The sequence below is a fragment of the Scardinius erythrophthalmus genome (assembly GCF_964197995.2).
Source record: "Scardinius erythrophthalmus genome assembly, chromosome: 24".
In the NCBI taxonomy this organism is placed as follows: Eukaryota; Metazoa; Chordata; class Actinopteri; order Cypriniformes; family Leuciscidae; genus Scardinius; species Scardinius erythrophthalmus.
In genome coordinates, this window is record NC_138244.1 from 20026260 (window position 1) to 20040402 (window position 14143).

Sequence of the window (14143 nt, forward strand, 5' to 3'; positions counted from 1 at the left end):
TCTCATGAGAGTGATGTGATAAACAGGCTCATCTGGACGTGATTGACACACACACACACACACACACACACACACACAGCCTTAAAATAACACCATTATTATTTTGGTTATTTCAGTTAGGATTGTAGGATGTTAAGATTTTTGTTTTTTTAAATTAATATTTTTATTCAGAATTTAAAGGATGCATTAAACTGGTCAAAAGTGTCAGTAAAGGAATTTATAATGTTTCAAAAGATTTCAAATAAATGCTGTTCTTCTGAACTTTCTGTTCATCAAAGAATCCTGAAACAAATATTAAGAACAATAATAATAATGTTTTTTTGAGCATCAAATCATCCTATTCAAGTGATTTCTGAAGGATCATGTGACACTGAAGACTGGAGTACAGATGCTGAAAATTCAGCTTTGATCTCAGGAATAAATTATTTAAAAATATATTTAAATTGAAAACAGTTAATAGTTAAAACAGGTAGTACTATAAACAGATAATACAGATAACAATTGTAATATTTTTAATTATTACTATTTTATTGTATTTATGTTAAACTAAGTATTTTCACATGGCTATTTTCCACCCTTTTAGCACCTTTAAAATCTCTATATGCAAATGACCTATGTCATGATTGGCTAATCGTATAGTATGTTCATTTCATCATGGTTCTGACAGCATATACCATTTAACCTGCTTTTACAGCCTGGTTTTAGAAAATCCTTTTTTAAATCATGTCCTTTAAAGCAAAACCATAATATTCAGAGTTCCTTGTCGTCAGATGATTGTCTAATGACTCATGGTGGCACTTAATGAATATTAATATGCGGTAACCTTTGTCACGGGGAGAGGGACACATTGTATTTGGAAGTGTACAGGTGTCATGCTGAGCTGACAGAATAAGGAACAAGCTCCTCACAGCATGAGCAGAAGTCATTAGCAGTCGCTGCTCATCAATCTCCTGTGTGCCACAGTCCAGACCACAGCGCCATTGATTTAACATGGCCTTTCAGGAAACAAGATGGTGGAGAATTTAAAATGTAAGGTCATGTGATCTAAATGTGAGTGCCGTCATCAGTCAGTGGAGGTACGAGAAGAAATTTACATTGCCAACTATATAGCAAAGGGCCCAAACATAAGTTTAATTCTGGCCCAGGGTGGAACCAACCCTTTTGTATATATATAAAAGAAAAAACTGAACACATTATAATTTATCAAAAAGTTTTTTTTTTTTTTTTATGTATTAAACTTAAGGTAAACTTCTGCATTTTAAAGCGTTTTTTTAATATTTATAATTTTAAAATGTATATTTCATATTGTACATTTATATTAAAGTATTGTTTTCTCTCATTGTATCTGTGATTAGCATGAATGTTGTGCTTTCTGTTTAGCTGCTATAAATGTTGCCAGGCAGGGTTTGTGTTGTGGTAACCCAAGCTCAGGTTGCTAACAGAGTCAGAGCTGTCTCTTCATCCAGCCATTCATTCACCTACTTAATATTCCTGACAAGATCTCAGAACCTTTCAGCCTCATGCAGAACTCGGAGAATCCACAGAATGAACCTGCGAGCGCACAGGTAAATAACCTGTTAACAGATGCTGGTGGTCTGATGGCCTTTACTGCTGATCTCAGAACAGGGCTTTGCGTGTGATGGTTTATGGTAGAGTGGAAAAGAAACGGGATCCTTGAGTGAATAGAGAAAGAGTGAGGTTACATAGGGGGAGTGTGTGTGTGTGTTTGAACGAGATGGTTGGTGGTAGTTGGACTTCTGTCCTATTTACATTACATTGAGGCAAAAGCGTACTGTAGGCTACCATAACTGTGTTTGGCGATGAGTTTAAGACCTTCATTCTCATGAAACTCTCTTAGTGGCCACGTTTTGGATTACTGTACGTATGTAGTTTATTACTATACATTTTTGAAAATGCTGAAATATTACAGGCCAGTAACCTGCTCTGTAAGTACTGGGATATATAATACACTGTAGTAGCTTGATGTTTGTTGTCTAGGCTTAAAAATAAGCCATTTTTTACATTCTCTGTATTAACTTTACATGGCAGGTATGTAATGTTTTATACAAACAAATTGTTACAATGACCTCTACTGCATTTTGTCAGGATCTGTTATTAAAGTCGGCATGAAACAGAAGTTATGCTTGTCTTTTCTTTCCTATTGTGACGTATGTCCGAGTGAAACAACTTCTCGAATAAGAATGAATGTAGGGCGGGGTTTGATTTTGTCCATTGGGAATTAATTGGATGGTTGTGGTTTGCTATTGGTCGATCTCATGTGAGTGACAGGTTGCCCCGCCCTCGCGCCAGTAAACACATCATCAGAGAAGAGAAGTTTCTGTAAGAGGGAGGGGAAGTTATTAGAAGATAAAGCATTGCAGTTTTCTTTAAACATGCTGTTTGTTTTTCCCCTCAGATGGAAAGGGATTCCTATGATTTGCCATCACATGACGCCCTCTCAAAGATCCTCCAGGAGTATCTTCACCTCGTCAAAAATCCTAAAACTCAGACCAGGACAGAATCTCTACCACAGAAAAAGTCAAACTCTCAGCTCAACCGAACCTTTGACGTACATTCAGCTAAAAAAAGGTAAAAGAATACCACATGATGGCCACTATGATTATTAATTACAGCTTTAGCTTTGGATTGAACCTATAATTTCCATTTACTTTTATTTGTTGCTGTAAATATTTCCTTTTCAGTTCATCTCTACCTGATTTCAAAAATGATCCTCATGCAAGTGAAGTCACTGAACATCAAACTAAAGTAAGTAATAAAACTGTTTCCCACAAGTGTTGCCTTTCCTCAAAGAGACTTTCAGACTCATTCAGAACCAGACTTTGAGTTATTGGCATAAGGTGTAGTCCACTTTCCATCTTCGGACGAAAGTATAATTCAGTTTTAACGCGAACGCTTAGAATACGCATACATCCGAACGGATAGCCTTTCAAATGATATACTCCATTTGATAGTGTAAGCGAACACCGGTGCTCGACGTGCGCACTGGAAAGTTTAAAGATAGAGTAGGCAATGTTTTTCATTAACAATTTATTTTTATTTTTGTTATACTGGTTGAAACTCTCTACACATCCTGATAGCAATCAATAATAAAAGTGGTCTAAATATTAAAACATGTACATATATCCTCTGTGGAAGTCTCAGGACCAAAAAAATATTCATCCAATCATTGCATTCGGTCCGAATGCATTGATAGGATGTCCTACCTGCCTGTCAACATATTCATTTCCATAACTCCACACACCTCCTCCACGATAAAAATGCATTTGTTGTTTTAGTTTAAACTAGAGTTTGCGTGTATCTCTTTAGCCCTGTTCGGACGGGACTAGTTTAACATGGAGAGGTGGGGTAAAGTAATAATTACCAGAGCTTCTCTGTGATTTTAGTCCAGTCCGAATGTGCCATCTCAGTAATCGTTACGGAGTACGGATAATTTCAGTAAAGATTACAGCGACTTCTACCTTCAGTAAAAAGGTCCGGAAAAATCACCTCAGGTCCCGTGCGAATAGATCCGCTGTAAGTACGAAAATATTTCGTCATTTCATGTTTAAAAGCACTTTTCCGTGGTTTTTCAAGTATGGAGACGCTTGAAAAAGCATTCAGTTGCGTTCTAGACGCTGGGACAAATCTGTGGCAAACCTCAAGTGTTTTCCACATACCATTCAGATCAGAAAGAAGAGCGAACGCATTTGTTAAGAGGCACAAAACATCTTTTAGCGTTAGGTAAGTGCCTATTACCAACACAATCCAATCTGAAGTTAATTAATACATTGTTTGACCGGACATAACTGTTTTATATATATAAATATCTTGTTTGGAAGCAACGTAATACACACATGATGACAGGAGGGTGACGGCGATGCGCAAATCGAGTTACTCCTCCCACTTCTGCTAGTTTTACTGAGATTTCTCATCCCGTGCGAATTGGCCATTACTATTACAGATGTCCTGTGGTAAAATTACATTACTCCATCTACCCGTAAAGTTCATCCCGTCCGAATAGGGCTTTCGCCACCTCACAAAAGTGCTTGTCAATGGGGGTCTATTGTTGTTGCATCTCCAGTAGGTTTTTTTTTTTTCCAGCTACAAAACAAAAGCCCAGGCCGGTGACACCATCTTGTGAACCAAGTAATTACAGCAAAAATGCCTTCTGAGTACTAGTGCTGCACGATTAATCGTATCGCAATCGCGATGTCAAGCCTACGCGATTATATGACGCAAAATGTTGCGATTTTATATTAAATAAACAAATTAGCGCTGTTAACGCACTTATTAATGCAAATGCTTTTAAACCATTCATGCGCGATAATACATAAAAGAACGAGCTGCCTGTGAATGTCCTCCACACACACACACACACACACAGATAGACACGCGCCAGTATCAAGTTCTCTTTCGCGGTAGAATGAACAACACACGTATGCCAAAATGAACGCGCTGCCTGTGAATGTCTGACTGTGACACACAGAAAGACTCGCGCTAATATCGTGCGTGCGCACAAAACAGCATGACAGAATACAGTTCTCTTTCGAGCTTGAACGAACAATAACACACACAATTATGCCAAAATGTCTTTTTGTCGAGTGTCTTCATAACATAAGAGTAGTCTTATGATGAACATGAAGAGTTGTGATGACTCGTGAAAGAATGAGGCGCGTGTGAGATCCGCGTCTCTGACAGCGGCTGGTCTTAAAGGGATAGTACACAGTAGCCACTAATTACATCTGTCGCTAAAGTTCTATTTTTTTTTTTTTTTTTTGCTTTTTTATTATTATTATTTTTCTTTACCCCTGACATGTATGGTTATATGTACTCTTGTATGTAAATTATGTTTTGTTCTTGTTAAAATGCAATAAAAAAAAATCTGTCGCTAAAGTTAATTAAAGAAAAAAGGGAACAGAGAAAAACACTCACTGCTCTTGACTAAAGAACTTTTTTCTTTAGGCTGATTATCACTAATCTGTGTGTGCATTTATTTTTCTTGAGAACCAAGCAAGTTGACTCATGAAACCATTTGTTTATTATATCGCATATCGCAATCGTAATCGCAATATTGACCTCAATTATCGCAGTATGACATTTTCCCCAAATCGTGCAGCCCTACTGAGTACCCATACAGATTATCCCTGCGTCCGAATATGCATAATTCCATACTATAGTAGGCGAAAAACAATATGTGAGCTGAGTAGCATGTCTGAATTCACAGTATTCATAAAACAGTAGGCGAAAAGCACCCTGATGCCCTACTACATCCGGCGAAATTCTGAAGTGTGCATTCACTGGACACTTTACTATCCCAGTGAGGCCACGGGAGAGGATTTACGAATGGACACAACTGACGCCGTAGGTCACATGACAGTGACAACATGGCTAATGTAGTACACCTGAATTTCATTCATACTACACACATCATACTATATAGAATGTACTTTTTAACAGTCGGAAAGTACTTTCATTACCAAATGTAGTACTTACAGTATGCAACAAATCTGGCTGCGCGCCTACAGTACCGATGACGCTGAGTCAAGTATACTATACGTATACCCTAGCATATGCGTAAAAATCAAAGTTTATTTTGGCTACATAATTATTCGTCATGAATATTCACACCATGATTCGGGAATTCAAATAAAAACCCCTCCAGACCATCTCAAGGTGACCCTTTATATGTCCACAGTGTTCACACTACAGTATGAAGGTTTGATGAAATTGACAGTCTTTGCTTTTCTCATCATATTGTAATCATTGCAAAGCACCCTGCCGAGAAAGAAAGAGAGCAGGAGAGCAGCACATATGTGCTTTTATAATGTGATTGTTTGAAGCAACAGTAAAGACTGCGCAGGACCTCTGTCTGCGGCGTCTACGGGGACCAATCTCTCTCTCCATTCACTTTTTCATTGGGTTCAGATGATTCCCTCCGTCTCCTCCCCTCCGCGGGCCCCATCTCATCACCGATCATCATTCTCACCTTGCATGTGTGCCCTTTCAATTAAGCGCTCAATTTCTTTCAGGCGACCCCAGGGAGCCACAAGCACGCTGGCCCAGATTGGAATCGCCTAATCGGTCCCTCTCCCACCCCTCCCGTTTCTGCGGACCGACCCCCGACGCAGACCCCCTTCCTGCACACAGTGACCCAGAGTGAAAAGCAGATGCCTCCGTGGCATGTTACATGACATGCGACATACGAATAACACAATGGCACAAAAGGATGCCTGGAAGTGTGGCACATCCCACAATGGCCCTGGTCTGCTATTTATCACAATACAATGTCTCAAAAATGCTATTGTTCAGTTCTATAGAATGAAGGGTAAAGACATGCTGACAAATGTAGATGTGCCGACTTTGTTACACTTTGTTCATCCCATTTGTGTGAATACGCTTTAGCTCATTTTTTGAAGAGCACTTATTACAGAAATAATAGTCCCCCTGTAGTCAATCATTTTATCCCTTAAAACGCATCACTGATCACCAAAATGACAAATGTAAAAGTTTTTTCTTTGAAAAAAAATTCTTAATGCCTTAAAATAGCTTGAATGTAACTCTACACCCCTGCCTCATTTAGTATGCACGTTTCTATGAATATGCAAATTAGCCCCGCCTCCACTCACTCACAGCAGCTCAGAGATCCACTCCTTGACGATCACACGTTGACCTGATTGGTTACAAGGTAGTTTGCGACGTCAGAAACACAGTGGCGTGGCGTGGGGAAAATTTCTGAGGAAGCCAATTAAGACACAACCTCTAAGCTGTGTGTTTTAAAGGGTGGGGGCAGAAAATCATACGTTACCATTTATATGTTGCTATTTGGATTAACTATTAGAGCGCCCAGCATCATCTTACCGGGACTTATGCTTGTTACAATCCAACACTTTGAGCACGGACTCTCACTCTCTCTGTCTCTCTCTCTGTCTCTCTCTCTCTCTCTCTCTCTCTCTCTCTCTCTCTCTCTCTCTCTCTCTCTCTCTCTCTCTCTCTCTCTCTCTCTCTCTCTCTCTCTCTCTCTCTCTCTCTCTCTCTCTCACACACACAGTCAGCCTCTTAAACATCTTTCATGGTGTTTTTTATTAAAACATTCGCAGATAGGAAACGCCAACGGTAAGCAACAAGAAGATAAACTTTTTCATTTAATACACCCTTAAATCGGTGTGACGCTCATTAAGGATATACAATAGCGGTTATTCACAAACAATAAACAACAAAGTTTAATCAAAAAGCACGCAAGAAACAGTAAGAAGAACTATAATCACATTAAAAAAAAATAACACATCGCTAAATGGGCAGTTCAGACCAGACGAGCTCTTTCTCTCTAGCTCTCTCTCTCTCTCTCACACACACACACACACACACACACACACACACACAGACAGTCAGTCAGTCAGTCCTCTTAAACATCTTATGGTCTTTTCATTAAAACATTAGCAGATAGATAGGAAACGGACGGTAAGCAACAAGAAGATAACCTTTTTCATTTAGTTTTGGTGTTGGCCTGCCATCGGATTTAATTCTGAGTTGCTGCTGTAGAGGCTGTTTAGTAAAATATTTTTTTATCAAATACGTCCAAATCTCCACCCTCCATAATTACAATTAATAATTTTAGCTAACTACCTAAACAAGATGTCAACACAAATCCACAAATCTTCCGCTATTTCATTCATTCATTCATTGACGATGATAACGTGATGTGATTGGCCTGATGCCAACAAGTTCATGGCTTCCCTTGACACTGTCCTGACCAATCACAGGGGAGCAGTGTCGTGACATAGCGTCACTTGATTGGTTAATCATTCTTTTTTTTTTCTATTAAGGGATGCCAACTCAGCCTGGCCTCCTCACAGACACAGGGTGCAGTACCATGTTTTCAACGCTCATTCACCATGTCACTTTTATAGGGGCGCTGTTTTACACATCATATAACGCTCAGTAATTAATGAAGAGAGACGATGAGGAGATGACAGGATTACGTAAACTGTGAAAACAAAAGTGTTTATTAAATGACGATTATATTCTGAAAAAGTGAGGAAGCATGGCTTCCCTTGGCCTCCGCAAGAAAACGCCACTGCAGAAACACCAGCAATTTCAAACAGCGTTTTTGAGACTGTCTTTGGTCCACTGCAGTTTTAAGGAGAACATACTGAGCAATGGTGTTGACTTATGCATTTACACAAGGTTTGTCACATTAGAAACACACACGCATATAAACAACATTAAAAGCTTGATTTTCACCACAGGGGGACATTAAATGTGAACTGAATGTAATGTTTTGGACACTTAATTGCATGCTATTGCTTTTTTAGACCCACTTAAGTAGTAATTCTATAATTCTATTGCCTTTGAAATGTGGTGATATGTATACGTGTAGGCCACTGCCGAAGTAGGCCTACTGATAGTAAACGAAAATATACTTTAATGTCAGTCCTATTAAAACATGCATGTCGTGAATTTAAATGTGTAGTTTTTTTATTTAATTTTAATTTTAAGTACACTAAATGTGCACATTCAGTAGTTACTTTTTCACAAAAGTATGACTGTAACAGTATTATTTTAGCTCTACCTAGCTTTATTTTAGGGAAGCCTATCTGCTAGCAACTAGTTGATGAAAGCGGCTGTTTTAATCCAAGTTACCACACTTTAAAAACGACAGTATATCTGCCTTACCTTTAAAAATGGTTAAATGATTCAAGCGAAGCATAAATAGGAATGTTCTTTGGGCAGATATAGTCAGGCTCAGACGGGCGTCACATTCAAACACACTGAAGATCGGTGTTTCTCTCAGCATCCCGACTGAACATGTGACTTTGATTCCACCTAGTGGCGGGAAACTGCATCTGCCCCTCCCAGACAGTTCGGCGTTGCATTAATGTCAAACTAATAATTTTAAAACTAATAATGCCAATGACCTCCAGCTATGATGATCCTGTTGTGAAGAAACTCCTTACTAAATGAAGGCAGCTATATATTTTCATGGACACAACCCCTTTTATAGTCTTTGATAATATTTCCTTTTTATTAATTTGAAAGCATATATTTATCCAAATAGGCTATTATCAACATTTGGCTAATGAGAATGTATATATATATATATATATATATATATATATATATATATATATATATATATATATATATCTCGTTAACATCATTTTAACTTTGAAAACCTTAAAATAGCCTACATTTAATTTTTTTTTCTCTGATCCGCTAGCACAAATTTGCATCCCTCCAATATTGACTCTTGAGTATTGAAGCTGTCAAATAGAATATTGTCAAGATTAATTAACAATCATGCTTAACACACACACACACACACACACACACACACACACACACACACACACACACACACACACACACACACACATTAAGATAAACACCACCATAGCACCTTGGTGTACCTTCCATTAAAACACTGGCCATATATCAAAGTACCATATACTATGGTATCACCATCTGATACTAGGACCGGTTTCTGCTCTTGCAATTTTCTTGCTGTTTTATACTTTGAAATAATATTCTGAATGGAAATGGATGGTTCACATTTGCAATCTATATTTACAGATCATTTTGTTTGTACAAATCCATTTTTATATCTCCTCTAGGAGTTGGAAAACTATCGTGCGGCTATGCACAAGATGGCGGATGACATCATCGGCCTGCGCTCTCAGGTGAGCGGACTGGAGTCTGAGAACGGCCGGCTCCGGCATGACCTCTCCCAGCATCAGGACCTGGGCCACAGCCTGCTGGATGACACCGACACGGACATCATGACCAAGACCGAGATTGCTGACCGGATCGGTAGAGTTTCTCCCACTATAATCTCATTTTAAAAGCATAGGCCTATCATTAGTCAAGGGTAACCAGTCAAAAAATGTCTTTGGATAAAATCATCTCAGTTTTCTATCGTACAGTAATATCATCCTGGCATAATTTATTACATTTTTACATTTTAAAACTTGCCGCCACAATGCCAGAAAGTCAATAGCGCAAATTATAAAACAAACTACCTTGCTTAGCAAACACTGCTAAAATGCTCTGCGTGATGTTAGCTAATGATTTGCAGCATCATTCATGTAGGCTAACACATTACACTCTGATTAGTATAACATTAAGTATTAGCAATAGTTGGCTTACTTAGCAAACACTATTAAGGATAACACCATTAGCAAATGATTTGAAGTATCATTCAAGTCTTCACCACACAACCCTAACTCAATCATGAATGATTTTTAGTGCATGAGTTGAAGTGTCACATGTTCGTAGCTCAAACTAAAAAATTACACTAATTTTAAGTAGTCAGCTTACTTATCAAACACCACTTAGCCGTTCTGACTGGTTTTTAGCTATCATTCTGGCCCATAGCAAAAATGAACAAATTATGCTCTGATACACCTCACGCTAAGTTGCTATTAGCAATAGTTGGCTTACTAACACCACTAAGGTGTTCTAAGTGTTTTTTACTGGCAAGTGATTTTAGGTATTATTAATGTCTGTAGCATGAACATTCAAATTATGCTCTGATTAATTCTTAATAATTATTAGTAATAGTTTGTTTGCTTAGAAACCCCACTAAGGTGCTATCAGTGAGTTTTAGCATGTGCTGCTTTGAGGTATCATGTCCGTAGTAGCATTAACAAATTATCTCATTACTTAATGATAAGTATTCTTGCTTAGCAAACAACACACTATGGTAGTCTGAGTGGTTAATAGCACAAATGATCAACACTGATAATTCAAAACTAACATTATACTTAATGGTAGCATTAGCAATAGTTAGCTTGCAATAGTTAACAGTGCTAATTAACGTGGAGATATGATGATCATATGCACATGCAGAAAAAAATAAACAACATCAGACAAAAGTTTTGGGGAGTATCACATTTCAGATGTTAAAAGTTGAGCCTGAAGTGATTTGCACAGGTTTCATGTCCTCTGAGCTGTGCTGAGGATTGATAAGACTTCTCATTTAGCTAAGGGAATCTGATAAGCACTTACTGCCTTATCTGCTGAAGGACAGTTTGTGTCCCTCACACACTCATATGCACACAAACACAAGGCTCCGCTTAAAGGACACGTCAAAGACCTTTGAGGCCTTCAAAGCAAATGCAGGCTTTAATTTCCTCTCTTTCTGGTGAATGCACTGCTTGGCAAACAGGGGTTTAGATAATGTTTTCTCCAAAAATATCTCCACACTGTCATGGTCACACCATTTGCTGATGTTTCTGCAATGCTCAGAAAACAGATTTTGTCTTAACCATAAATACTTTATATTCTTTTATATATAAACAGGGTAACATGTCCCCAAAAGGGAAAATTATGAACAATCATTCTTGAATGTTCGTCTAAAGTTCTCTGGTCTTTAATAACGTTCTCAAAACGTTAACACAAAAAAACGTGATTTATACATCTTTCATAGAAACCTTTTCTAAAACATTTTAGTTTGAACATTTTTTTTTAAATGTTTCAGAATGTTTTGAGAATATTCAAAAGTAATGTTTCCATAATGTTTGTAAAATGATTAAATGAAGTGTTCCCTTAACGTTAGCATAACCAAGAAAAGTGTTCTTAAATGTTTTGCACATTCAGAGAACATTTAGAAATAATCTTTCCATAACTTAATGGGAACATTCACTAAACATTTTCAGAACATGTTTTAGTAGCTGGGGTTTTTTTATACAGTAATGGTCTTTTTTATTGTTATTGTGATATGTTTTCTGGTTCATTAAGCACTCGTGAATCTTCTATGGCCCTTTCTCCAGCCTCTCTGAAGTTCAAGCTCTCCAGTGAAAGCAGCAAAGCCGCAGCCCAGAAGGACAGGATCCAACAGCTTCAAAACGAGCTCATCAGGGTGGGTAAATCACGGCCGGTCTCCTTCAGATCATTTCAAGTTTTTGCTAAAAGCTGCATCAGTGCTCAGAGACCGCGTGTTTCCTTTCTGAAGCTCAAGGGGTCCATTGACTGGCATACATTTGTGCTGTTTGCTGGCAGTTAGGAGATGCTGTATCAAATGCATTAATGGTTTCCTCCCAAGATCATTGATTCAATCAGGTCAATGAATTTGTCTCCAGACTGCATGGCATATTGCTCGTTGTGTTTGATACAAAGCTAAAAATACACAAATCTGGCTGGAGTCTTAATAGACCCCTGGTAATTGAGTTAACTCACTGCATGGACTCATTGGGCCTGAGTTTTTAGCTCTTTATTTTGCTCATTGCAGAAGAACGACATTGAGAAAGAGTTTGTCCAGCTGCAAAGAGCACATCAACAGCAGCAGGCGGTGCTAAAGAGATATCAGGCCCGTGACAGTAAACTAGCTGTGCTGGAGGATACAGTTCGCCAGCAGGAAAAGGTATTTAGCTCTTCTGTCATTTTTCGACCACTAAACAATCAAGCTAATAAAACACTCAGTTTGTTTGAGCATCCTGACCAGAACATGAGTTTAAGGACAAATTCACCCCAAAATGAAAATTCTGTCATCATTTCTCACTCATATGTCATTCTAATAGTTATTTTAGTAAATAAAAGGGCATAAAGGTGCCATGAAATGAATCCATGAGACTCGAGTGGTTTAATCCAAGTCCTCTGAGGACATATGATAGCTAACGGTGAAAAAAGAATAATTGCTAAATGTTTAATTCCGCTTAGTTTTTTTATGTGCATTCATTAAAAAAATCATCCACGCTCTTGGTTGTGGTTGGTTGAACTATTTCTTTACATATCTAGTAATATAATGTGTTGTTTTATGTTTTAATTCACTGTGCAGGTTATTGAGAAGATGGAGAAAATATTGGATGCAAAACTGAAGGAAATAAATAAAGAAAATTCAGAGATGAAGAGAACAGCTGTGAAACATAAAGGTGTGCCTTTACACTTGCTTTTAGTGGAAACACACTCACACAAAAAACATTTCAGTTATGATTTATTGGTCAGAGCCATGGCTTAGTGTTTGTGGTGCTCATGCTGGAAATTTGGGTTCGAGTCTGTCCTGCGTCATGCCCTAAAAACTGTCTTTATACTCTCTTTATCAATAAAAAGTGTGAAAAGCTTCCCAGAAATTGCCACTGACAAGTAATCGTGCTGTTGTATATAGATAAAGAGGAGCTCAAGAGTAGAGAGATCGAGTCTGTGCTAGCGGCAGAAAACTCTCGACTGCGAGCAGAGCTGGACAGGCAACGTAATCTACCCCCACCTATCATCATTCAACCGCCTGTGCAGGTAAACCCCTCAAACAGCCATCCCAGACAGCAAACACAGAGATCCGGCCCACATCTGGCATCCACATGTATGTGGCCCGGATCTGGGCCGACACTGTCTGGGATTCTGCACGAATGCTTTATTGTGCACATTTTATTAATGTTTTTGATCTCAGTCCCATCAGCCTTTCTCAGACAGCGAGAAGCTGGACTTATTGACGCAGCTGGCGAGAGCTGAGGGTCGAATCCAGACACTGGAACAACAGGTTTGATCCTTTAACACTGTGTGAAGACGTTTCACGTTCACACATAGAGTAAAGCAGTGGTTGGTGCAAGCGCTCTTGACACATTGAGCTGTTGCGCTTATGTGGGTGATTGAGGTTCGAGTCAGACCAGTGACTTTTCCCATTTGTTATTTCTCTCCCATTTAATTTCCTATATCATCTTGTTACCAAAGAAGCAAGTCCTAAAAAATGACATTTACCTGCTCCTGTGTATCAATAAGAATGTACGCACAAACACTGGAACAAGACACTTCAGTCGACACAAGAAATTGTAATAAACACTGTTTTTTTTAACACTGCAGTGTTTGTGTTTGTGATATTGGTCGTTTGCGCAGCTGAAGGAGAACTCCAGACAATGGGGGAAAGAGAAACAAGACATGCTGACCAGACTCAGTGAATATGAACATGGATTCACTCGAACATCAACCATGATTCTTTTTGATCTGCCCGTGGTGAGTAAATAACTGCTATATACTTAAACTTATGATTATTATTATTATATTTGTTTGACCTAGGAAATTGATATACTATATCAATGGTATCGTCTATTGAGTCTTCCTTTTTTATTTCCGAACAGAAAAGTGTGACTGATTCTGTATTGGGACATTCTCGACACAGGCAACTGGAACCTCTGAAGTGATCACGTCTAATCAGTGT

General features: G+C 38.4%; 1 protein-coding gene across 1 annotated transcript; it reads left to right on the forward strand.

Annotated features, from left to right (window-relative positions):
- Positions 1-1520: 1520 nt before the first annotated feature.
- Positions 1521-14126, forward strand: ccdc33 (coiled-coil domain containing 33; the record flags this gene model as incomplete). The annotated part of the gene is made up of 12 exons (XM_081355872.1): positions 1521-1565; positions 2417-2589; positions 2703-2766; positions 6030-6146; positions 9612-9807; positions 11769-11857; positions 12227-12358; positions 12773-12866; positions 13100-13224; positions 13379-13468; positions 13822-13938; positions 14064-14126. The coding sequence occupies 12 exons, from the start codon at positions 1521-1523 to the stop codon at positions 14124-14126; spliced, it is 1305 nt and encodes a 434-aa protein (XP_081211998.1).
- Positions 14127-14143: the final 17 nt, after the last annotated feature.